Below are 26,584 nucleotides of genomic sequence, written 5' to 3'. Positions count from 1 at the left end.
AGCCATTCCCTTCTCGAGGGGATCTTCCTGACCCAGGGATCGAACCCGAGTCTACCCATGTCTCCTGCATTGCAGGTGGATTCTTTACCGCTGAGCCATCTGGGAAACCCATAATAACATGTATCTTCATCTTATTTTTCTCAATCCCTTAGCTCTTACACAGTGCCTGGAACCTGACAATTGTTTGATGTCTTTCAAGTAGATGGAGGACTAGTTGATTCACGTGTATGATAGGACCTTTTGCCTATTGATCTTGATGTCAGTTGCTATTCTGACTTTATTGGGCTTTTCCAAAGTAAAATCACAAAAATAGTCTCTTTCAATCACAGTGATAATAATAGTTATAATAATAGCAGCTGATATTACTTGAGTACTTACTATGTGCCAAATTCTATGAAGTCTTAACATGGATAATTTCATTTAACTTTCATTTAAATTATCCCCACTTTACAGATGAGGAACTTAATCTCATGAGGAGACACTTAAGACACTGAGTGACTAGTCTAACTTGCCAAGGTAATGAGTGAAGGAGCCAGGACTTAAGCACAGAGTCCATGTACAGCATTAACCTCTGTTGCCAACAGCTCATCAACACCATTAGGCTCATGGTTGTTGACTGATTACTGGTGCTATTGATCTCCACTGAGAAGCTCTCCGCACTCTGGGCATGTAGCATCAGATTCTACTACTACTGGCTGAGAGGAGCAAAAGCCCTTGGGTTTATAGAAGGAACATGGCAGCCACCTTGGTTTTGTAACCTGCCTTTGGAAATTTCCATGACAACACACTTGGAGGCTTTATTAGTGGGCCCCGGCATGGTGATGAGTGCAAACTTCTTTATTCCTTATGAATCCTCAAAAACCAAACTTTTGGTAACAGTGCCCGCTAGTAACTGGCTTCCTGCAATGTATCTGGAAGAGCTGGCTGCACATAAAGTCTTAAAGATTCACCTTTGTATGTTGCTAAAGATCAAAGTTGACATCTAATAGTACCGCCTCAGTAAAGCCTTTCCTGGCACAAGTTAACTCTAAGTTATTCTTTCCACTCCCCAAATCCTCAGTATGTTATCTGTAACTACTTCACAGTTCATTTCCCACTCAGAGCTTATGAGGAAATTTGCTATAAAATGCAGCAAGCATTAATTAAAAATTGCAAATAGCTGCATCAGAATGCCAATTCATGTATTTTTTAGATCCAATGAGAAAATACCCATTCTTCTGGAAAATACTGTTAATCTGTGAGAGTTAAAAAATAGCTGGCTTTTGATTTTTTTTCTCTCTGGTAAAGGGTACAGGAATGGCCTGGCCCATCTACAGGACAGAGCATGTATGTGTCCTGCTTTCTACTTTTCCCAGATGTCAGGTGCTGAAGGTTTGCTCTCAGAAACGATCCCCATTCAAATAGGCAGCAGGAAGGCTGCGTGGGACCACTCACATGTGGACGCCCTGCGTATCTGTGTGCAGTTTGATTCAGGGACAGACCTCATTTTATAGCAGCCTTAACATGTTATATTCTAATGTATTGGAAAAGATGAGAGAATGGGCTGTGAATCTGGATATGGAAAATCTTTCTAGTATCAGAAGGATTTCCAGTGCTTTGCATAGTGCCGGCAACACTTAGGAAATACCTACCAGAAGTGCTGCGTCTGAAAAGTGAAGCCCAAATTTACCTGCTAAAGTTGTCGCCTAGGACCCGCAGACTGCTGTGCGAGTCTCATCTGGGCAGAGCAGGCATCCGGGCAGTGATTGAAGTGTCCAGCAGGGGGCTGGCATTGTCTGTCTGTAAGTAGCCCTGGTTCCTCTTCAGAGCCTCTGCTCAGCAGAGCTGCGGTTTGCTGGTGAAGATGGTGACGTATAAAGCATTCCCGCCTATGGTATTTGAGGCTTTCTCAGTGCAGTTTTTTTCTACCCACTTTAAACCTTCAGGTTCTAAATATCAGGAAAGACAGCAAATGCCGTGTGAAAATAGCAGGCCCAAAGTTCTTAGTAAACTACAGCCAGGGAGACTCGGACTAGACCAGAGGTAAAAGGTGTTGGTACAGAGCGGGTCTGATTCTAAGCCTTTTGGGGGCTGAGTTTTTGTGTTTGTTTTGTTGTTAACTTACTCAATTTAGAGATGTATTACACTGGTCATGTAAAGAGCAGAGCAGCACCAGCATCAAAATAGTGCCAGGCAGTTTTGAATGCCACAGTATCTATATTTTTATTCAAGAAGATAAAGAGCCCAGCATAGATTCTGTCCTCATCTTTACCCAACTGCAAAGTCAAAAGTTAAGAAACAGCATCTCAGGGCACTTTTTTAGGTGGGAAGGAATCCAGAGGATGGCTCTGAATGATTGTTTGCTTCTGAACTTGGAAGTGGACCATTTCGTGCACTGCAACATTTCTAATCATAGTGTGGAGCTCCCCATGAATGACGACTGGTTCCACCCTGGGATCCTGTATGTCATCCCTGCAATTTATGGAGTCATCATTCTGATAGGCCTCGTTGGCAACATCACCCTGATCAAGATCTTCTGTACTGTGAAGTCCATGCGAAACGTGCCGAACCTGTTCATCTCCAGCCTGGCTTTGGGAGACCTGCTCCTCCTGGTAACCTGTGCACCTGTGGATGCCAGCAGGTACCTGGCTGACAAATGGCTGTTTGGCAGAATTGGCTGCAAACTGATCCCCTTTATCCAGCTTACTTCAGTAGGGGTGTCTGTCTTCACACTCACGGCCCTCTCAGCAGACAGGTAAGTCCTGGAGGACAGTGACATTCTCGCCAAGGGTGGTAGATGCCTCAGTAGGTGAGCTACCACACTGGGAGATATGGGGCCGTTTGCACAGGGAAGTTCTTCTCAAACTCCAGTTCCCTTCCGGGCATGTTTCTATGCTAGGGATTACTTCTTGAGTTTGATATATTGGTTTAAGAAAGAAAAATCAGTGCATGGCAGGGGAAAGGGGGAAAAAAAATCTCTGAGAATAAGATTGAGGTGCATTTTCTGGAGACAATTGATTTAGCCTTGCCTCTTCCTAACTTCTTGTTCCCTGCAAAATTAATTGACTGGTGAGAAAAAAAAAAAAAAAAATCACACCTAATAGAGTTTAAACCCCAGGCAAATGTTTCTTGGAAGCAAAGTCTTCAAAGAACAGAAAAGTCCCACTGCATTTCTTCATTAAATATTCTTTCAGAAATAACCAAGAGGAGAAAATAAGCAGCATTTCCTTGAAATCCATTCTCTTCAGACAGTTTAATGTTTCTCACAGCTGATGTTGTATTTGGTTCTCTGGAACTGAACAGTTTGTGTGCTGGTTTTTCTAAATATCTCTTAAGTGAAATCAAGCATTATTAGGATTTTTTTTTTTTTCCATGAGAAAGCTCCATTCAAGGTTGATTTCAGATTTTAGTATGTTTTTTGATGTACTTCCATATGTAATACCTTTAGGGCTCTTTCGGGGGTGGGGGGAGTGGGTAGGGAATCCAGTACAATGTTTTATTCTGGGAAATATACATACTTGTGAACTGCATTTCTTGTGTGAGCATAGTGCTTAAAAATTCACATTTATCCATTCTTAAACATTCATATTCATTCTTTAAGCATTTATCAGATGTCTGTCACATAAAAAAACCTTGCTTGAAATAACCAGTCAGGAAATATCTGCAGGTTCACATAAATTGCTGAACATATCTTATATACTTCTGGGCTCTAGAACTTGGACACAGTAATGGATAGGCTCCAGACACATAGTTGACCATATGGCCAAATTAAGAAAAACTGGTGCAAGGAACCAGAAATAATCAATTTTTATTTTAAAGTCTACTGTATGTTGTGGTGTTAAAGATACATGGGGATGTAAGAGTGTACTGAGAAAGGCATAGAAGCAGCTCTTGAAAATGTATACCCTGAAGAAAATGTCCCACATTTTAATACATATGGGGGGGCTGGATTCTCACTTTGTAGGGGAACAAACAGTCCCCAGGTGATGTGGCTTTGTGAAGTAATGGACAAATAAAGATAGTGTTATCAGTATTTGGAGACATGTGTTTATACTTAGCTGCCTGAAGTACACTGCTCAGTACCCACAACTTTTTCACAGACTGAAAAATAATAGCCCAGGAATGAGGTTTACACATGGCACCCACTGGACAGGGCTTTTCACTTCCCACCACGCATCCTCAGCTTGCTGTAACCCTGATCATGTGCCCACCAGGGCCTCATGACCACAGGCAGTCTTACTGTTGGGCCAGGGCAGGCAAACTGTGGAGTGGCAGCAGGTAGGTAGCTTGTTACCAGTGGCCAAGGGTACCTCAGGATGACGATCATTTTCACGATAGGAAGTGAGATGAGATTTTGGTTTCTGGGTTGGTGAATGCAGTGCTACAGATAGTGTTTCCTGTCTTCCTAGGGTGGAATCGGGAATGGGGGGAGAGGAAAGTGAGGGCGTGCAACAAAAGATACAGCTGCAGGGAACTCTTCTCCAGGGTTTCAAAGCAGACCAAATTCACCATCAGCAGAAAGGCTCTCTCAAAAGCTGGGCTGCACCATTAAGTTAACAGTTACTGCATGTCTTTTCCAAATTCAGAAATTACTTGTAAGCTTACATATAACTAACTTTTTGTGTTTTGCTAAGGCTTAAAAAAACTGACAGAATGCCTGTATCACAAGTAGTGCTTGTAACCAACTTCAACAAGAATCAGTATTGAGCTAGTTAAAATGTATGACTGTACTTATCTATGTATCTCATCTTTAACACATATATATGAAATCTAGAAAAATGGTACAGATGAACCTATCTCCAGGGCAGGAATAGAGACAGAGACAGAGAGAACAGACATGTAGACACAGGGTGGGAAAGGGGACGGTGGGATGAATTGGGAGATTAGGAGTGACATATATGCACTACCATGTATAACAGATAGGTAGTGGGCACCTGCTATGAAGCAGAGGAAGCTCAGCTCAGTACTCAGTGATAACCTGGAAGGGTGGGGAAGGAGGGAAGTCCAAGAAGGAGGGAATATATGTATACATACAGCTGATTCACTTCATTGTACAGCAGAAACTAATACAGCATTGTAAAGCAATTATACTCCAATAAAAAAAGAAAAAAAGAAAAGCTATTGGAGTTTTATAACAACCTCATAAGGTTGGCAAGGAAATATACATACACACACACACAATACCTGTATTTTTTCTTATCAACAAGGTTAATCTGTACAGTAAACTGAACAAGTATAGAGCTCAGTATTTTTCACATATTCTATATAACAATATAACCACCACCCAAATAGAGATATAGAACAATTGCAGCACCCTAGGAGTGTATTTTATGTCCCTTTACAGTTAATCCTCACCCTCAAAGAGAGGCAATCATTATTCTGAGTTCAATTACCATGTATTATTTTTGCCAGTTCTTTAATCTTATGTAAATAGAATCATACTTCTTAATGCTTATCATTATGTCAGGAATAGTCATCAACGTTGGTGCAGATAGCAATGGTTTATTCTTTTCAATTGTTGTGTAGTGTTCCATTGTATGAATATACCTCAGTTAATTTATTCTTTTTACTACTGATGGATATTGGATTGTTTCCAGTTCGGGGTTGATAATAACCTGCTCTGGGTATTCTTATTCATGCCTGTTGGGCAACGTAAGTGAGTATATGCCTGAGAGAGGAATTGCTGGATCATAGAGGGCAGGTATTTCATAAATATTGTCAAAGAGTTTTCCAAAGTGGTAGACTGTATCTGATGGATTGGTAAAAGGGTGAACCAGAAGACCCTCCAAACTTGGTAATCATTGCAGTCACTGGGGAGCTTAAAAATATGCAGATTCTTAGTTCCCATTGTAAATCTCCTGACTCAGGATGGATGCTTATCAGCCCACTGTGGGTTGACCAGATACGCAAGTACTCATCCCAGCCACCTTTCTTCAGCTTTCCCTCCCCAGGTGAATTTGTCTTTGTTTATATGAAAAGCAAAGCATTTTTTCTGGAAATGTTTATACTGGGGCATAAAAGGGAGACTTCAAGGCAGTCCCAGGATTCTACGTTTCACACCACTGACCAACTGCAGATTTATATTCAAGCCCTTCCCTATTGGTCCTGCTCCCCCACCATGCTGTCTTCCCCTCCTCACGTATATTGACATCCTCATACATGGTCATTACACCGACAACTTCCTGGCTCTGCTTCCTTGCTCATGCTGTGTCACTCCCATTCTCCAGAATGCTTTCTCCTTTCCTAATTAGAAGACCCTTCTCCCCATCTCATGCGATGCATGAAAGTTGAATGGGCATCAAGAACCCTACATTTTCGTTTCCTGCCATTGCTACCCACATAAAGGAATTGAACCAAGTCTCTTATCTCTTTGACCTTAGTTGAATCATCTCTAGTATAATAGGCTTGAGCTAGATTATTTCTAAGGTCCTTCCAAATTTTGATCATGATTTTTATCTGTCATCTTACCCATCACTCGGATTCTGGCTCAAGCCTTCATCTTAAAGCCCTAAGTTAGACCATTCTAGCCCAGATTTTTGACCCTCTTCTAAACATGAGGCTTATTATCTGAGACATGAATTATCTCGTGATGCCTTTCATCTTACTGTTTTGAAGCATTAGTCATTTGTCATTTTTTAGTCTCTCATATATTCATTACTTTGACTTTGTAAACAACATACTATTAGGAGTGTTAAGTATGATTAATCATCTGAAAGCATACTCTTAAAAACATGTCACTCCATCACCTATTTCCTCTCTATTCCTCTCCATTAAGCTCTCATTATTTGGGCAAATGAGAGAAAATCTATTCTTTGTGAGTCAGCAAATCACAAAGGGGTACAATGGGTAGATGGGTAGATAGATGGATGAATGGAAAGACAGGTGGATGGAAGGATGAGTGGATAGGCAGATGGATAGACAGATGATTGGAGAGATAGGTGAATGGTTGGGAAGGATGGATATATTTTTTACATACTGATCTTTCCTACAAGATGTCCATCTGTACTAGGTGCCTCAGTATTATGTAAATGGATTTTTAAACCTAACAGGAAAAGGGTAAGGAGAGTTTGTGTTTTCTTTTCCAGCATAAGTGCAAAGAATAAAGCTGAATTTAAGGTTAATAGCATTTATATTATATGCTCAAGTTATATTGTTTCTGCTTCAGTATTGTTACTCAGTTTTATTTCCACTAGAAGGGGGCTGACAGAATAAATCCCAAGGACTGATGTGCTCCACCGTACTGTGATCCTTCTTTGATTCCATGGAAAAGACCTTTCCTAAGTTTTTCCCACCCTTGTGATTTGGAATGTGTAAGTGCAAGCTTTTTGAAGTGCAGATTCTTTTAAATCATTGCAAGGAATTTATGAGATAATGTAGTTTTCAGCCTTTCCTGACATCTAGAGCTGCAGAGCCAACATGGGAGCTACTAACCACATGTGGTTATTTAAATTTAGATTTAATTTTTTATTATTATTATTTTAGCTGTGCCACATGGCTTGTGGGATCTCAGTTCCCCAACCAGGGATTGAACCTGGGCCACAGCAGTGAAAGCCCAGAATCCTAACGACTATGCTATCAGGGAACCCTCAAGATTTGATTTAAATAAAACTAAAAATTCAATCCCTAGTCAAACCGGCCACATGTCAAGTGCTCAGTGCCATGTGTGATTCTACTGGACAGCACAGATACAAAACATTTTAATCATTGGAGAAAGTTCTGTTGGACAAAAACACAGAAGAGCATTTGCTATGTGCCTTGGAGTCCAAATCTCTTTCCAGGATTCATGTTAGCTGCTCTCGTTCACTGAAGGTATCAGGAATTCCTCAGGCAGATATCAAATGCTCCAAGCTACATGGGCTCTTCCTGTCTATAAAATATCTTCTATTGGAAGATACTCAAAGATGAAGAGGAAAGAAAACAGGCAACCCAATACAATCACCAGTCACAGGCTTGGGGAATTCAGGCATCCCACTGATGAGGTTTTGAGACTTTCTAAAGAATACCTATGGGATTCACTTCCCGGGTATGTGCTGTGAACTTCTGTCTAATCCTTCCATTCTCTTTTGCCAGGCCCTCTTCCATCTACCAGCCTATCTTTTTACCTTATCTCAAAACTCACCAGAGCAAACACTGCTCTAGTTACACTCTTATCGCCTCCTACACCTGCCACCTGACTTCTCAGCTCTTGACTTCACTCCCCCCTCCCTGATGACTAGGCTCTTCCCTCCATCTAGCCAAATGCTACCAATCTTTCAAGGCACAATTAAAGCCCTTCTCTTTTATGAAGCAGTCCCCTTTTGCTTTCATTGATTTTTTTTTCCCCCTTCCTAAGAGGCTTTCGCCTGTACTGTTAATTAAATATCGAATTTATCCTACCTTGTATTACTGGGTCCTTTTTTAAAAAAAAAAAAAACTTATTTATTTTTTATTGAAGGATACTTGCTTTACAGAATTTTGCTGTTTTCTGTCAAACCTCAACATGAACCAGCCATAGGTATACATATATCCCCTCCGTTTTGAAACTCCCTCCCATCTCTCTCCCCATCCCACTCCTCTAGGTGGATACAGAGCCCCTATTTGAGTTTCTTGAGCCATACAGCAAATTCCTGTAGTCCATCTATTTTACATATGGTAATGTAAGTTTCCATGTTACTCTTGATGTGTTTTTTACTCCCTTCGTCCTATGGGAAGTTCCATGGGGTCTATACCTGCTACAACGCTAAGGCCCACCTTCCATCTAATAAGAGGACAGTACCTACAGCTTGGTTGATGTTTGAGCAGCGACACGACAATAAGTGCAACAGCCACAAGTTCATACCCCTATAAATGGTGTTCTGAGGCTCAATTTCCAACACTGGGGGAATTTCCACACATCCAACAAGCAATTCTCGGAACACCAGCTACATGTCTGAGCATTCAACTCAATTCTGGCACTATCAAACCAGAGACAGCATTGGATTCCACACATTGACGCTTCAGTCCTACAAGACTGTACCACCCGCCATTCCCATTTTAGATGCCAGTCACAAACCTGTACTTCTGACCAACTGGCTAAAAATCAGAGGTCCCCATGACCCCCTGTCCTCAGGTTCCATTAATTGGCTAGAATGACTCACAGAACTCGGAAAAACACGTTATTTATTAAATCACCAGTTTATTGTAAAAGGATATAATGCTTTTATCCTCAGGAACAGCCAGGTGGAAGAGATACAGAAGGTAAGGTATGAAGAAAGGGACCTTCCATGCCCTCTCCAGGCACCACAAACCCTGCATCTCCACGCGTTCTCTAACCCAAGAACTCTCTGAATCCTGTCCTTTTTAAAAAAGGTTATTTATTTTCAATTGGAGGATAATTGCTTTACAACACTGTGTTGGTTACAACACCGTGCATCAGCCATAAGTGTACGTATGTCCTCTCACTCTTGAACCTCCCCCCACGCCCCACCCCCATCCCACACCTCTAGGTTGTCAGAATATCAGATTGAGCTCCCTGCATCATACAGAAAATTCCCATTAGCTATCTATTTTACATATGGTAATGTGTATGTTTCAATGCTACTCTCTCAATTTGTCCCACCCTCTCCTCTTGCTCTGCCCACAAGTGTGTTCTCTATGTCTGCATCTCTATTCCTGCCCTGCAGATAGGTTCTTCAGTACCATCTTTCTAGGTTCATATATATGCGTTAATATACAATACTTGTTTTTCTGACTTACTTCACTCTGTATATCAGGCTTTTCAGTTTCATACACCTCGCTAGAACTGACTCAAATTCCTTTTTATGACTGAGTAATATTCTGTTGTATATATGAACCAAACTTATTTATCCATTCATCTATCGACAGACATCTAGGTTGCTTCCATGTCCTAGCTATTGTAAATAGTGCTGCAATGAACACGGGGATACATGTATCATTTTGAATTCTGGTTTCCTTACGCTATTTGCCCAGTAGTGGGATTGTTAGGTCATATGGTATTTTTATTTCTAGTTTTTTTAAGGAATCTCCATACTGTTCTCCATAGTGGTTGCATCAAAAAACATGGAACACTTCATGAATTCACATATCATCCTTGGGCAGGAGCCATGATAATCTCTGCATTGTTCCAATTTTAGTATATATGCTGCTGAAGTGAGCACTGTCCTTTTGGATTTTTATGCAGGCTTCATTACACAGGCATGATTGATTAAACCATTGACCACTGACAGCTGATTGAACACACAGCTTCTCCCCAGAGATCTGGAGCTGGGAGTGAAAGTTCCAGCCTTCTAATCAGGCCTAGGGGCTTCCCTGGTGGCTCAGACGGTAAAGTGTCTGCCTGCAATGAGGGAGACCTGGGTTCGATTCCTGGGTCGGGAAGATCCCCTGGAGAAGGAAATGGCAACCCACTCTTGCCTGGAAAATCCCATGGACGGAAGAGCCTGATAGGCTACAGTCCATGGGGTCGCAAAGAGTCGGACACTTGGAAACCAGCCCCCATCCTTAGTGGCTTTCCAAAAGTCATCTTATTAACATAACAAAAGACGCCTTTATGACTCTCAACACACTTAGGAAACTTCAAGGGTTTTAGGAGTGTGAGCCAGGGACTAGAGGAAAACCAAATGCATATGAGAAATATATTTCTGAATGACCAAATATGTATTTCTTATAAATCACAATATCTTACCTTGTTTGACACAGACACCAAAAGAGGTGCTGGAATTTGGCCTTGTCACAACAAATTCAAAATGGAAGTACACTAGAACCCTGCTTTCCACATTCAGGTCCCAATGCCTTCAGGGAAACTGAAAAAACCATCCAAAGTCTGATTCCATTTCCCTTCTCTGGACAGTGGGAGTTAAAACCCTACTGTTCTGAGGGAAGATGTCCTGAGTGATTCCAAATTGGTCCCCTTCTGAGGGGATCACCCCAGTGATTACAGAGCTTCTCTACTGTTCTAGAGGCCCAGCTTCACTGGTTCCCAGGGGATTGGCCTTTTCTCAAAAGGGAGGACAATTTAATCTCTTGTAAGCATCTTTCCTAGAAAGTCTGTGTTGGAGGAGTTTACATGAGTCACCAGTCCAAAACTTCTATAGAGTATGATTTTTCCGAAGCATATGCTGCCTCTCCTGAAGGAAACTCAGCTCGTGTCTCCCCACAATGAGGGATCTGTCATAACTGCTGGCTGTGGGAGTGCTCAGAGGGCAGCTGCAAGGGAAAGGGTTGGGGGTGGGGGGGGTGGGGAGGGGGGGGAGGAGGGGGGCTGGTTCCCAGCAAGACTCTTTGAGTTGGAGTGCTCTGCAGATAAGGGCAGCAAAGAACTCTGACCTTGTCTCTCACACATTATCTTTTAAAGTCGTAGACCTTTATATGATTAATTATCATTTCTGGCAACTTAAAATGCATGGAGGCAAAAAAAAAAAAAAAAGGCGCATACTTAATCATGAAACATAGAGTATAGACTGAAAGGGCTCCCTGGTGAGGTTTTTTGAACTGTGCTTGTCAATACAGCCTTTGAAAATAGACTAAATTTGCATTTTTGCACTTGTAAATCCTCCTGGTGTGTGGGGTTTGCATAAATTCTCTCTTAATTAAACACATGGTTTGCAGAATAAAAGAAAAAATTTTTCTCCATTCCTTTTTCTACTTCCCTGTAGTAGATCAAGGGATCTTGTTTGTTATAGTAATCTTTGAAATTCTGATTACTGAGTATTGGATTAATATCTGGTATTTGCTGCTACAAGAGTAAGAGATTGCAGATTCATTTTACATATTAAATGTCACCTTCTGTAGGAGGTCTTCACTGATCACTCAGTCTAAAGGAATGACTAACACTTTATTCCATCATCCAGTTTTTTCTTTCAGGTTGATTGAGGTGTAACTCATATACAGTAAATTTTTAAGTGTGCGTTCTATGAATTTTGACAAACTTACACAGTCATATAACCACCACCAGCACAATCACCTGCTTCCCAGGTGGCGCTAGTGGTAAAGAACACGCCTGCCAATGCAGAAGATGTAAGAGATGCCAGTTTGATCCCTGGATCGGGCAGATCCCCTGGAGGAGGGCATGGCAACCCACTTCAGTATTCTTGCCTGGAGAATCCCATGGACAGAGGAGCCTGGCGGGCTACAGTCCATAGGGTCGCAGAATCGAACATGACTGAAGCGACTTAGCACTCACGCAGAGCACAGCACAATCAAGATATAGAACATTTCCATCAGCCCCCAATTCCTTTATGTCCCTTTGTAGTCTATTCTCTTCCTCCACCCAGGAGGGGATTTTTTTTCCAGATCCAAACTTTCTTTAGTTTATAACCTCCCTTACACACTAAGTTGTTCTTACAGAAAATAAAGCTCCTAGAAAAAGGAAAGAAAGAAAACAAAGCTCCTGGCAGCCACTGATCTTTTCCAAAATATCATATGAATGATATCATACAGTGTGTAAGCCGTTTGAGTCTGGCTTCTTTCAGTTCATGTTGTTGCATGTATCAGTAATCTCTTCCTTTCTGTTGCTGAGTAGTAGTCCATTGTGTGGCCAGACGGCAGTTTGTTTATTCATTCTTCAGTTAATGGGTATTAGATTTGTTTTCAGTTTTGGTGATTATAAATCAAGCTGTCTCCCGTACAGTTTTTGTACGGATGTATATCTTCATTTTTCTTGGGTAAATATCATCCACTTTTTTTTTTTTTTGAGAATTATTTTGTTCATTTCTTGGTTTACTTGCTTACTTTCTGTTTCCTATCACTATAATATAAGCTCAAAAAAAAGGGGGGGGCAGGGGAGGCTATGGCGTTCATTAGTGCATTATCTGACACTAGGACAGTCTCTAGCCTGTAGTAGGTGCTTGATAAGTGTTTGCTGACTACATGAATAAATGGATCCATGAAGGAAGGAACAAAGGAATGAATGAATTCTGGTAGGTTCTACTATCTATGTTGCTGCAAATGGCAAATTGTCACTTTTTTATGGCTGAGTAGTATTCCATTATATATACATATACCATATCTTATATTTTTAAAAAACTTAAACTTTTTATTTGTATTGCAGTATAACTGATTAACAGTGTGGTGGTAGTTTCAGGTGAACAGTGAAGGGACTCTGCCATACATCTACATGCGTCTATTCTCCCTCAGACACTCTCCCACCCAGCCTGGCACATAACATTGAGCAGAGTTCCCTGTGCTGTACCATAGGTCTTTATTCGTTATCCATTTTAAATATAGCAGCGTGTACGTGACCTTCCCAAAGTCCCTAACTGTCCCTTCCTCCTGGCAACTGTTAGTTCATTTTCTAAGTCTGTCAGTCTCTTTCTGTTTTGTAAGTAAATTCATTTATATCATTTCTTCTTAGATTCCACATATAAAGGATGTCATATGATATTTCTCCTTCTCTGTCTGACTTACTTCATTCAGTGTGACACTCTCTAGGTCCATCCATGTTGCTGCAGATGGCATTATTTCATGCCTTTAAATGGATGAGTAATATTCTATTATATATATGTACCACATCTTCTTTATCCATTCTTCTGCTGCTGCTGCTAAGTCACTTCAGTCGTGTCCGACTCTGTGTGACCCCAGAGATGGCAGCCCACCAGGCTTTGCCGTCCCTGGGATTCTCCAGGCAAGAACACTGGAGTGGGTCGCCATTTCTTTCTCCAATGCATGAAAATGAAAAATGAAAGTGAAGTCGCTCAGTCGTGTCCAACTCTTGGCGACCCCATGGACTGCAGCCTACCAGGCTCCTCCGTCCATGGGATTTTCCAGGCAAGAGTACTGGAGTGGGGTGCCATTGCCTTCTCCGATCCATTCCTCTATCAATGGACAATTAGGTTGCGTCCATGTCTTGGCTATTGTAAACAGTGCTGCAGTGAACACTGGCGTGCATGTATCCTTTCAGATCATGTTTTTCTCTGAATCATGTTTAGATCATTCCTTAACTCCATACACAAAAATAAGCTCAAAATGGATTAAAGATCCAAATGTGAGACCACACACTATAAAACTGCTAGAGGAAAACATAGGCAGAACGCTCTATGACATAAGTCACAGCAACATATTTTTCAATCCGTCTCCCACAATAATGGAAATAAAAACAAACATAAACAAACTAGACCTACTTAATCTCAAAGGCTTTTGCACAGCAAAGGAAATAATAAACAAAATGAAAAGACAACCCACAGATTGGGAGAAAATATTTGCAAATGATGTGACGGATAAGGGATTAGTCTCCAAAATTTCAGTTCAGTTCAGTCACTCAGTCCTGTCTGACTCTTTGCAACCCCATGGACTGCAGCATGCCAGGCTTCCTGTCCATTGCCAACTCCTGGACTTTACTCAAACTCATGTCCATTGAGTCAGTGATGCCATCCAGCCATCTCATCCTCTGTCGTCCCCTTCTCCTCCTGCCCTCAACCTTTCCCAGCATTAGGGTCTTTTCCAATGAATCAGTTCTTCCCATTCAGTTCAGTTCAGTCTCTCAGCTGTGTCCAACTCTTTGCAACCTCATGAACTGCAGCATGCCAGGCCTCCTTGTCCAATACCAATTCCCGGACCCTACTCAAACTCATGTCCATTGAGTCACTGATGCCATCCAACCATCTCATCCTCTGTCGTCCCCTTCTCCTCCTGCCCTCAATCTTTCCCAGCATCGGGTCTTTTCAAATGAGTCAGCTGTTCGCATCAGGTGGCCAAAGTATTAGTTTCAGCTTCAGCATCAGTCCTTCCAATGAATATTCAGGACTGACTTCCTTTAGGATGGACTGGTTGGATCTCCTTGCAGTCCAAGGGACTCTCAAGAGTCTTCTCCAACACCACAGTTCAAAAGCATCAATCCTTCAGCACTCAGCTTTCTTTATAGTCCAACTCTCACATCCATACATGACTACTGGAAAAACCATAGCTTTGAGTAGATGGACCTTTGTTGGCAAAGAAATGTCTCTGCTTTTTAATATGCTATCTATGTTGGTCATAAATTTTCTTCCGAGGACCAAGCATCTTTTAATTTCATGGCTGCAGTGACCATCTGCAGTGATTTTGGAGCCCAGAAAAGTAAAGTCAGCCACTGTCTCCACTGTTTCCCCATCTATTTGCCATGAAGTGATGGGACTGGATGCCATGATCTTCGTTTTCTGAATGTTGAGCTTTAAGCCAACTTTTTCACTCTCCACTTTCACTTTCATCAAGAGGCTCTTTAGTTCTTCTTCACTTTCTGCCATAAGAGTGGTGTCATCTGCATATCTGAGGTTATTGATATTTCTCCCAGGAGTCTTGATTCCAACTTGTGCTTCCTCCAGCCCAGCGTTTCTCATGATGTACTCTGCATATAAGTTAAATAAGCACGGCGACAATATACAGCCTTGACGTACTCCTTTCACGATTTGGAACCAGTCTGTTTTTCCATGTCCAGTTCTAATTGTTGCTTCCTGACCTGCATACAGATTTCTCAAGAGGCAGGTCAGGTGGTCTGGTATTCCCATCTCTCTAAGAATTTTCCACAGTTTGTTGTGATCCACACAGTCAAAGGCTTTGGCATAGTCAATAAAGCAGAAATAGATGTTTTTCTGGAACTCTCTTGTGTTTTCGATGATCCAACAGATGTTGGCAATTTGATCTCTGGTTCCTCTGCCTTTTCTAAATCCAGCTTGAACATCTGGAAGTTCATGGTTTGCATACTGTTGAAGCCTGGCTTGGAGAATTTTGAGCATTACTTCTCAAGCATGTGAGATGAATGCAATTGTGAAGTAGTTTGAGTATTCTTTGGCACTGCCTTTCTTTGAGATTGGAATGAAAACTGACCATTTCCAGTCCTGTGGCCACTGCTGAGTTTTCCAAATTTGCTGACATATTGAGTGCAGCACTTTCACAGCATCATCTTTTAGGATTTGAAATAGCTCAACTGGAATTCCATCACCTCCACTAGCTTGGTTCATAGTGATACTTCCTAAGGTCCACCTGACTTCAGATTCTAGGATGTCTGGCTCTAGGTGAGTGATCACACCGTTGTGGTTATCTGGGTCATGAAGTTCTTTTTTGTATAGCTCTTCTGTATATTGTTGCCACCTCTTCTTAATCTCTTCTGCTTTTGTTAGGTCCATACCTTTCCTGTCCTTTATTGAGCCCATCTTTGCATGAAATGTTCCCTTGGTATCTCTAATTTTCTTGAAGAGATCTCTAGTCTTTCCCATTCTATTGTTTTCCTCTATTTCTTTGCACTGATCACTGAGAAAGTCTTTCTTATCTCTCCTTGTGGGACTTCCCTGGCAGTCCAGTGGTTAAGAATCTGCACTTCCATTGCTGGGAGCACAGGGTCAATCCCTGGTCAGGGAACTAAGATCCCACATGCCTTGTGGAGCAGCCAAAATATAAATAAAAATAAAATTATCTCTCCTTGCATTCTTTGGAACTCTGCATTCAAATGGATATATCTTTCCTTTTCTCCTTTGCCTCTCACATCTCTTCTATTCACAGCTATTTGTAAGGCCTCCTGAGACAGCCATTTTGCCCTTTTGCATTTCTTTTCTTTAGGGATGATCTTGATCCCTGACTCCTGTACAATGTTCCAAGCCCCTGTCCATAGTTCTTCAGGCACTCTGTCTATCAGATCTAATCCCTTTAATCTCTTTGTCACTTCCACTGTATAATCATAAGGGATTTGATTTAGGTCATATCTGAATGGTGTAGTGGTTTTCCCTACTTTCTTCAATTTAATTCTGAATTTGGCAATAAGGAGTTCATGGTCTGTGCCACAGTAAGTTCCTGGTCTTTTTTTTGCTGACTGTATCGAACTTTTCCATCTTTGGCTGCAAAGAATATAATCAATCTGATTTTGGTATTGACCATCTGGTGATGTCCATGTGTAGAGTCTTCTCTTGTGTTGTTGGAAGAGGGTGTTTGCTATGACCAGTGCGTTCTCTTGGCAAAACTGTTAGCCTTTGCCCTGCTTCATTCTGTACTCCAAGACCAAATTTGCCTGTTACCCCAGGTATGTCTTGACTTCTTACTTTTGCATTCCAGTCCCCTATAATGAAAAGGACATCTTTTTGGGTGTTAGTTCTAGCAGGTCTTGTAGGTCTTCATAGAACCATTCAACTTCAGCTTCTTCAGCATTACTGGTTGGAGCATAAACTTGGATTACTGTGATATTGAATGGTTTGCCTTGGATACAAACAGCTTATTACACTTAACAACATCAAAACAAACAACTCACTCAAAAAATGGGCAGAAGACCTCTTCTTCAAAGAGGACTACAGATGACCAATAGGCACATGAAAAGTTGTTCAACATCGCTGGTTATTAGAGAAATGCAAGTCAAAACTACAATGCAATATCACCTCACACCAATCAGAATGGCTGTGATAAAAAAAAATCCACAAACAACAAGTTCTGGAGAGGTTGTGGAGAGAAGGGAACCCTCCTACACTGTTGGTGGGAATGTAAATTGGTTTAGCCACTATGGAGAACAGTATGAAGATTCTTGAAAAAACTGAGAATAGAGCTACCATATGACCCTGCAATCCCACTCCTGGGCATATATTCAGAGAAAAACGTATCTTCTTTATTCATCCATCAGTTGATGGACACTTGGGATACTACCATATCTTGGCAATTTTAAATAAAGCTGCTATGAACATTGGGATGCGTGTGTCTTTTAAAATTAGTTTTTTTGTTTGTTTGTTTAGATATATACCCAGGAGTGGAATTGCTGGGTCCTGTGACAGTTCTGTTTTTAGCTTTTTGAGAAACCTTCATACTGTTCTCACAGTGGCTGCATCAATTTACATTCCCACCAACAGTGTACAAGGGTTCCCTTTCCCCTACATCCTCACCAACATTTGTTATTTGTGTTCTTTTTGATGATAGTCACTCTGACAGGCATTGTAGTTTTTATTTGCATTTACCTGATGCTTAGCAATGTTGAGCATCTTTTCAGGTGCCTGTTGGGTGATATGCTTTTCTATAGAGAAATTAGAAAGATACTTCAGTCTCCTAGCATGGTTGATTCAAATTGACTTATTAATGAGAGGCTAGAAAAGTTTCAGCTCCATAACTCATTACTGGTAATGTCATATAAGTGTTTAAGATTATTATCAAATGTTTAAGATTATCAGAGAAAGCCACTGTCAAGTTTCTTTCCTATAAGGGCTGTAAAATTTCAAAGTTTTTTTGTACCTTGAGTAATCTTAGATACTCATTTATTTGATGATGCCCATTAACCTATTTGCCATGGATGTCTTTGCATTACAGATGTTAAGTTACTTTCATCAATGTTGGTATTTTGTGGGTATGCATAAAATGAGTGACTAAACAGAAATGTCTTTGCTGTTTGTAACTTGGCTATAGATTTCTGCCCTATAAAGTCAAACATTCTGATAACGTCGATTTGCTGATATGTTTGGGTTTAGATCTACCATTTTATTATTGGTTTTTGTTGGTTTCACCTGTTTCATAATCCTTTTTCCCTCCCTTCTTTCCTTCTTTTAAATTAATTAAACATATAAATTATTCTATCCTTCCCCCCACCCCTGGCATGAATTTTTAAATTATACAAACTCAGTGTTCTTTTAAGGGTTACCCTTGTGTTTACAATATGTATCCTTGAATCATTTAAATTTATTATAAATTAGAACTTTCCTGCTTCCCAGACAAGGGTAATAGGACACTTTAACTTCATTCTAATTCCCTCCTGTCTTTTTCTTTGGTGCGGGGGGAAGTCTTGTTATTCTATATTTCAATTCTCTCCATACTTTAAAACCTATAAGACATTATGTTTATTTTTATATTTGCTCACATGGTTACCTTTAGACTTATTCACCATTCCTTACTCCATCTCTGTGACATCATCTTAGATTATTTTACTTCTGCCCAAAGAATATCCGTTAGTATTTCACTTCAGTTAAGTTCAGTTGCTCGGTAGTGTCCGACTCTTTGTGACCCCATGAACCGCAGCACACTAGGCTTGCCTGTCCATCACCAACTCTCAGAGTCCACCCAAACCCATGTACGTTGAGCTGGTGATGCCATCCAACAATCTCATCATCTGTCGTCCCCTTCTCTTCCTGCCCTCAATTTTTCCCAGCATCAGGGTCTTTTCAAATGAGTCAGTCCTTTGCATCAGGTGGCCAAAGTATTGGAGTTTCAGCTTCAGCATCAGTCTTTCCAATGAACACTCAGGACTGATCTCCTTTAGGATGGACTGGTTGGATCTCCTTGCAGTCCAAGGGACTCTCAAGAGTCTTCTCCAACACCACAGTTCAAAAGCATCAATTCTTCCATGCTCAGCTTTCTTCACAGTCCAACTCTCACATCCATACATGACCACTGGAAAAACCATAGCCTTGACTAGATGGACCTTTGTTATCAAAGTAATGTCTCTACTTTTTAATATGCTGTCTAAGTTGGTCATAACTTTCCTTCCAAGGAGCAAGCGTCCTTTAATTTCATGACTGCAATCACCATCTGCAGTGATTTTGGAGCCCCCCAAAATAAAGTCTGACACTGTTTCCACTGTTTCCCCATCTATTTGCCATGAAGTGATGGGACTGGATGCCATGATCTTACTTTTCTGAATGTTGAGCTTTAAGCCAACTTTTCCACTCTCCTCTTTCACTTTCATCAAGAGGCTCTTTAGTTCTTCTTCACTTTCTGCCATAAGAGTGGTGTCATCTGCATATCTGAGGTTATTGATATTTTTCCTGGCAATCTTGATTCCAGCTTGTGCTTCCTCCAGCCCAGCATTTCTCATGATGTACTCTGCATATAAATTCAATAAGCAGGGTGACAGTATACAGCCTTGACGTACTCTTTTCCCAATTTGGGACCAGTCTGTTTTTCCATGTCCAATTCTAACTGTTGCTTCCTGACCTGCATACAGGTTTCTCAAGAGGCAGGTCAGGTGGTCTGATATTCCTATCTCTTTCAGAATTTTCCACAGTTTATTGTGATCCACACAGTCAAAGGCTTTGGCATAGTCAATAAAGCAGAAATAGAACACGTGTATACCTGTGACAGATTCATGTTGGTATATGGCAAAACCAATACAATATTGTAAAGTTTAAAAAAAATAAAAATAAAAAAATAAAAATGAAAAAAATAAAATAAAAAATAAAGCAGAAATAGATGTTTTTCTGGAACTCTCTTGCTGGTTTCATTTGTTTTTATTTAATGTATTGGAAGAGGATATTTTTACTGGGCATAAAATTCTAGGCTGGCCATTCTTATCTTTCCCACTTAGAAGTTGCCATTCATTGTCCTGACTTCCACTGTGAATTCAGATGTCTGTTTCACTCATTTTAGAAATAATTTAAAATTATTCATTTTTTCCTCTCTGACTCATTTTAAGATGTTTCTCTTTATCTCTGGTTTTCAACAGCATTACTATGATGCACTTAGGTATGGTTTTCTTTGTATTCTTCCTTCTTGAGATTCATAGCTTTTTTCTTAAATCTGTGACTTGATGATTTCAGTAATATTTGGCAAGTTCTCAGCTATGACAACTTCAAAGATTGTTTCTGCCACATTCTCTCTTTTCTCTCTTTCTGTGTGCTATCTACATATAAATAGAATAACTGCAGGTTTACTTAAAGCTTCTTCATGATTTTTTTCTCCTTTTGGTTGTTTTTGGTTTTACTGAGGCAAACAGTTTCATACTTGGCTCAGGCCTCTGTGATTGGGAACTATTTTAAACACAATTTCATTTCACCTATATATTTTATTACCTTTTCTGTATTTTCCATCCTTTTTCCTCACTGTACTTCAGTCTGGCCATTTTTAGCTCACAAATTCTCTCTTCAACTGTGTCTAATCTGCTTCTGAAGCTTTCATTTAATTCTTAATTTCAGTTACTGTTTATTGCAGTTGTGGAATTTCCATTTTGTTCCATCTCATCACATAATTTCTTGAATTCATCCCAATATATTATAAGGTCCCTCTTTGGTAACTCTAACTTGTGGAACTCTATAGTCTGTCTCTATTATATAGCCTCTTGTTTTTTGACCATTTTGTTTTCTGGTATACAAGGCAATTTTTGTTTCACTACCTGATTTTGTATATGAAGAAGTGTAGATAATTTGGGGCTGGTATTATCTTCCAGAAAAGATGAGCTTTTGCTTCTTGTGGGCAGGTAGAGGTGGTGGTGTGACTGACCCAATCAAAGATTGAACAGATTGGAGGCTGAGCTTTGATCTTTGTGAGAACTGGTCCATTTCTGATTCACCCCAACTCCTAGGATGTACCTCTTTGGACATCTCAACTATAAACCTGGGGTATTTACCTCAGCTTCTCTTCCTTGGTGGGCCCCGAACTCCATTTATTATTCTCCTTCATCCTGAAACTGCTAGAAGCTCTTTTTAGCTTTTAGTTTCTCTGCTGCTGTTTGAAATTTGGTCAATTGGAAAATGATGCTGAATAACAGCTTCATCTCTTTGCACTTCCTTCTCTCCAGGACTCTGGTCCCTCAAATCTTTACTGTCTTGGTATTTCTCAAATGTTTTCAGAGGGATTTTCTAGTTTTTCATTTCTGGAGAGTTGGTCAGCAACAAGCTAGGTTGCTATTATCAAAAAGGGAAAATCCTCTGCTCCCTCTCTTAAAGACCTAATGCGCTCCCCACCAAGCTGTCCACATTCCAGCTGCTCTAAAGAGGAGTCCAGAACTACCAAGTCAGACCTATGGGATCAGCATTCAGAGCCTCATATTAAATCAGCAACTTAGATTCAGAGAAGTGAGCTCTGGCTAACCTCAAAGTGAGTAAGTCAGGAATCTCAACTGAGGCCCTCAGCAGTGGACACTGCCAAGTATTATAGGAACATCAAAGCCTCTGGGATCTTTCAACTAGGCCAGGTCTCTTAGCCCCAATAAGCAGGAGCTAGAGCCAACACGTAGTTATGCAATGATTAATAACAGCTGAAATTTCATGGGAAGGACAGCACCAAAGTGTTGCTAAGATACACTTCTTTAAAGTTCTCTTCTTCATTACTTTTTTTTGTATTGTACTCAGACCGATTGGCCAGTGGTGATAGCTAAAAGTTACATAGTAAAGAAATAGGGGGGAAATGTGAAATGCAGCACATAAAGAAATTTATTTCCATTGTGAGAAGAATTTACTGTGGCAATAGATAATACATTCATGTGACTCACTTATTTCTATGCTGTCTACATATAAATAGAATAACTACAGGTCAACTTTAAGTTTTTTGAAGTTTCTTTTTTCTCTTTAGTGGTGTTTGTTTTTATTGTCAGGCTGTTTCATACCAGGGTCAGGCCTCTGTTATGAAAGATACTTTATAAACATAATTTTATAAGAATATGAAATTATTTAAAAACAAAATTACAGTAGTTTCTATGTCAGGATATATGGGAAATGCTTATTTATTTTAACATAAATGGTGATCAAAACAGATTTTTAAGGATTTCATTTTTATCTTTTCCCTTTTCCCTTTAAATGATTGGAAACATCATAGAAGAACAGAAAAGTCAGAATTTGGCATCTTTTCTTTCCTAGATTGTCAACAGAGGTGAAATTGAAGGTTAAAATGATGGCTTCAGGAATACATACATATACTACAGGATGAAGATAAATGTAGTCAATATTTAGTTTTAAGCATTCTTCACTTATTCTTTAAAAAGTCTGCAAGTCCAAAGTGCTGCAGACAAATACAAGTGACTTGGGGATCCAGAGATGGATGTTCTAGTCTTGGTTCTCAGCTAACCAGCTATGGAAACTAGTGGGCACCAGTTTCCTCTTCTTTAAGTTAAGGAAATGCAACTTTAGGACACCTAAGTTTTATGTTCCGTGTGTGTGTGTGTATGCTCAGTCACTCAGTCATGTCTGACTCTTGCGACCCCATAGACTGTAGCCTGCTAGGCTCCTCTGTCCATGAGATTCTCCAGGCAAGAATACTGGAGTGGGTTGCCATTTCCTTCTCTAGGGGATCTTCCTGACCCAGGAATCCAACCCAGGTCTCCTGCATTGCAGGCAGACTCTTTATATTCCATAGTTATATTTAAAGCAGGTTTGGTGACTCAGATAGTAAAGAATCCACCTGCAATGTGGGAGACCTGGGTTTGATTCCTGTGTTGGGAAGATCCCCTGGAGAAGGGAATGGCTACACACTCGAGTATTCTTGCCTGGAGAATTCCATGGACAGAAGAGCCTGAAGGATATAGTCCATGGGGTCAAAAAGAGTTGGACATGACTGAGCAACTTTCACTATAATCAAACATATTCTCTTACGTCTGTACCATGGTGACAACACTTTGTGTACTGGCCTAGCATCATCTGTTCTGAGTGTTCCATGAAGGGGAGTATACATGTGAGTACCATTCTCTTGTTCTACAAGAGCCTCCCCTGGGTATATCTCACTCCCTCAAGCAAATTTTAAATTCTTAGTGGCCAGGGACTTTTATATCCATAGTGCCAAGGAGAGCCTGAAATACTAAATTAGTATTTTAATGCGCTGATAAATTGACTAAGCATCTTGAGCCATGAGTGTTTAACACTGGAAGACCAGTGGCAGAGGTTAGTGGCCTGTCATCTTCATTATCACAAATTAATAAAGCCTAACAGGCAGTGCTGCGTGTAATGGAAGATGGGCTTTCCTCCGTCTAAAGAAGGAACCAACAGCTCTAATATGGACAGGCAGAGAGAAACAGAAACATGAGCACTGATCACACATGCAAAGCACACAGGCCAGGGACCAGGAAACTTTCTGTAAAGGGCTGTGTGGTGGATATTTTTGGCTTTGTGGACCATGAGGGCCAGGGCCCTGTTGCAACCACTCACCTCTGCTTTTATGATGCAGAAGCAGCCATCGACATGATGTCAGCAAATGGTCATGGTTGAATTTCAGTACAACCTTATTTATGGACACTGAGATGGGAATTTCGTGTAATTTTCACATCATAAAGTATTCTTTTTCTTTTGATTTTTTTCTCTAACCATTTAAAATGTCAAAACCACTCTTAGCTCGTCTGCCATATGAAATAGGCAGAAAGCCAGGTTTGGCCAGACGACCTTAGTTTTCTGTTCCTGATACAGAGACATATACTTGCTTGCCAAAGTGGTCATTTAGTAGAGAGTTTTCAATTTAAATGGAGTAGGACCTTGGGGAATCCGTGACCCTTGTCCAGTTAGCCAGGATAGATTTCCTAGGGGATATCATACAGACAGATCATACAGCTGTGTGATGCTTTACTTTATGAGGCACCATCATGTCAGACACAGTAGCTTTTGGATCATCAAAAGCTTGAGCATCAAGCCAACATCTTTAAGCCATGTGTCTTTTCCAGCAAGTCCTGAGTCCTCTGTGATGCTAAAAGTTATTTAAATAAAGAAAATGAGAGTTTTAAATCCTGGCTTAGTCAGTTCCAGCTCCCATGGGAGGTGGGCATTGGGGCAGAGCCTTCCTTTGGGGAAAGTAAAGATAGAAACATACACTGTGCCTCTCACCACTTCCTCCTAATATTCCACCATCACGCTTGGCACTGCCTCTTCCAAGGTCTTCTCATGATAGCCTCATGTAAGCAAGTCACCTTAAAATTGTTACAAAGGGAAATTGTGCTCAGGGGGAATCATTGCCTCAGTACCCCTAGGGATTCTTCTGGGCTTGAAATGGTTAGAAAAATAGGAAATGTTTGCGTCATAAGAGATATCTTGGCAAAAGCCTAATAAGATGGCTTCCAGAGTGGTTTGGGGATAAGTGAACTTTAAAGGAGGATTTGGCTGGGAGCGTGGCAGCAGAGGAGTGGGTTATTTTGAACATCGTGAACCCATTTCGTTATCTGAAAGTAAGACAGTACAGGCCAGACAAATTGGGTGTACAGTTCAAGATTTTAAGTTTTAATTATATATTTGTTCAATAAATAAAATAGGCATAAAATGAACAAGACATAGACCCAACCCTTAGAAAGCTTGTAGTCCTGTGAGCCAGGGTGTATGAGCCTTTTTAATTTCCAGGATGGAGTGAGAGAAAATGTCACTGAGTGTCCAGGGCTTGTGCTTCTCTTCACCTCATCTGTCTGTACCTAGTACAGGACCCTGCAAAAGTAGATGCTTAAGATACGCTTTTGACTATTAAAAGTGCTAGCGCTTGAGGAGTCAGGATGCTTTGCTTCGTTTAGGTGGGATGTGTTCCACTGCAGCTAGCCCTAGGAGGGATCTGTGAAGGCTGGAGCCCTGTCCTCTAGGGACCCCCAGGGCTCCTCAGAGCTAAACAGACATGGTGCCCAGAGAGGCCAGCTGGCATCTGCAAAGTGCTGCCTGCTGGCTAGAGGGGTCATGGGCATCTCAAGGCTATTAGACCCTAATGAAAGATACAAAATTGTATGCTCTGTACAAAAGACAAAGGAAAATTGGAAAGAAATATACCAAAACATCACATGTAAGACTTCTGGATGATTTTCTTCCTTTTTTTAAAAATTCTGACTAAATGTCTACAATGAGCTGTTAATGCTTTTGTATTAAATTTTTAAATGAAAAATGTTCAAATGAGCTAATTGCCTCTCAACCACCTTCCTTGACATTATCTTTGTTGAATCAAAGCAAATTTCCAATTGGTTTTTATGACACCCCCCCCAAATTTCATGGTGACAAACTTCCAAACTCTTTTGCCCGCCCGCCCTCCCTCCCTCCTTCCCTCCCTCCCTTTTCCTTCCTTCCTTTCACTTATTATGTTTTGGAGGTTCACATTTAATAGAGCACTATTTATAGTAAAGTGAAAGTGAAAATCGCTCAGTTGTGTCCAACTCTTTGTGACCCCATGACTATACAGTCCGTGGAATTATCTAGGCCAGAATACTGGAGTGAGTAGCCTTTCCCTTCTCCAGGGGATCATCCCAACCCAGGAATCAAACCGGGGTCTCCTGCATTGCAGGCAGATTCTTTACCAACGGAGCTCTCAGGGAAGCCCAATTTATAGTAAGGATAACTTCAAAAGTACTGAATTTGGTTGAAGAGATGTCTGAATTTGAGCCCTAATTTTTCTAATGATCAGCTGTGTGACATTGGGCAAATTACAGGCCTCAGTTTTCTGATCTGTTAAAAGGGGATAGGGTATTTACTTTTCATAAGACTTGTAATTTTTGTAAGAGTGAAATGAAATAATGTGTTGACTTCTTTATGAAATGTTAGAATTCCCAGTCAAAAAAGTGAGTGTACCATTAGCATGATTGTTGTTCATGTTCATAAGGGAGCTGAGAGGATGTGGTTGAAATTGCAACTGATTGATGTTCTAGTGGACAGTCACTTGAAAAGTGTTGGGAGCTGTACCAGGCGCACAGGGCTAATAAGTTTGGGTTCAATAAAAATTAAAAGATTAATCTACAAAGTTGGCCCACCATTTCCCCCTGTATAAAACCTCTCACAAAAGGTAATTTAAATATAGTACTCATATTTTTGTAACTATACACAATGACTCATATGCCATGATGGTATTTTTGAGCTTTAATGATTCTTATTTGAAGAAGAAAAAAAATGATAATGTATTTTATTGAGATAATTTAGAAACTTAGAAATTCTATTTTTATTCTCAATAATTTGAAATATACTTAAAAACTGAAATTGTTTCATTTTTTGTGTATATATTTGATTTGACTGGATCAGAGGAAGAGTTAACATAGTGAATGCTGTTAGTG

General features: G+C 40.5%; 1 protein-coding gene and 1 non-coding gene across 2 annotated transcripts in view; one reads left to right on the top strand and one right to left on the bottom strand.

The window, feature by feature from the left end:
* The first annotated feature begins 1,607 nt into the window (after positions 1-1,607).
* The window catches only part of GRPR (gastrin releasing peptide receptor), a 43,944-nt gene continuing 18,967 nt past the window's right edge, over positions 1,608-26,584 (top strand). The window contains exon 1 of the mRNA XM_019956495.2: positions 1,608-2,734. Within this exon, the coding sequence (XP_019812054.1) occupies positions 2,322-2,734 (413 nt within the window). The 5' untranslated portion in view covers positions 1,608-2,321. The remainder of the gene's footprint in view (positions 2,735-26,584) is intronic.
* LOC139181770 (U6 spliceosomal RNA) lies at positions 10,012-10,115 on the bottom strand. The gene has a single exon (XR_011565513.1). It is a non-coding gene; the product is annotated as a U6 spliceosomal RNA (small nuclear RNA).

This window comes from Bos indicus, chromosome X (genome assembly GCF_029378745.1).
Source record: "Bos indicus isolate NIAB-ARS_2022 breed Sahiwal x Tharparkar chromosome X, NIAB-ARS_B.indTharparkar_mat_pri_1.0, whole genome shotgun sequence".
Taxonomy (NCBI): domain Eukaryota; kingdom Metazoa; phylum Chordata; class Mammalia; order Artiodactyla; family Bovidae; genus Bos; species Bos indicus.
This window is presented reverse-complemented; position numbering and strand designations above follow the sequence as displayed.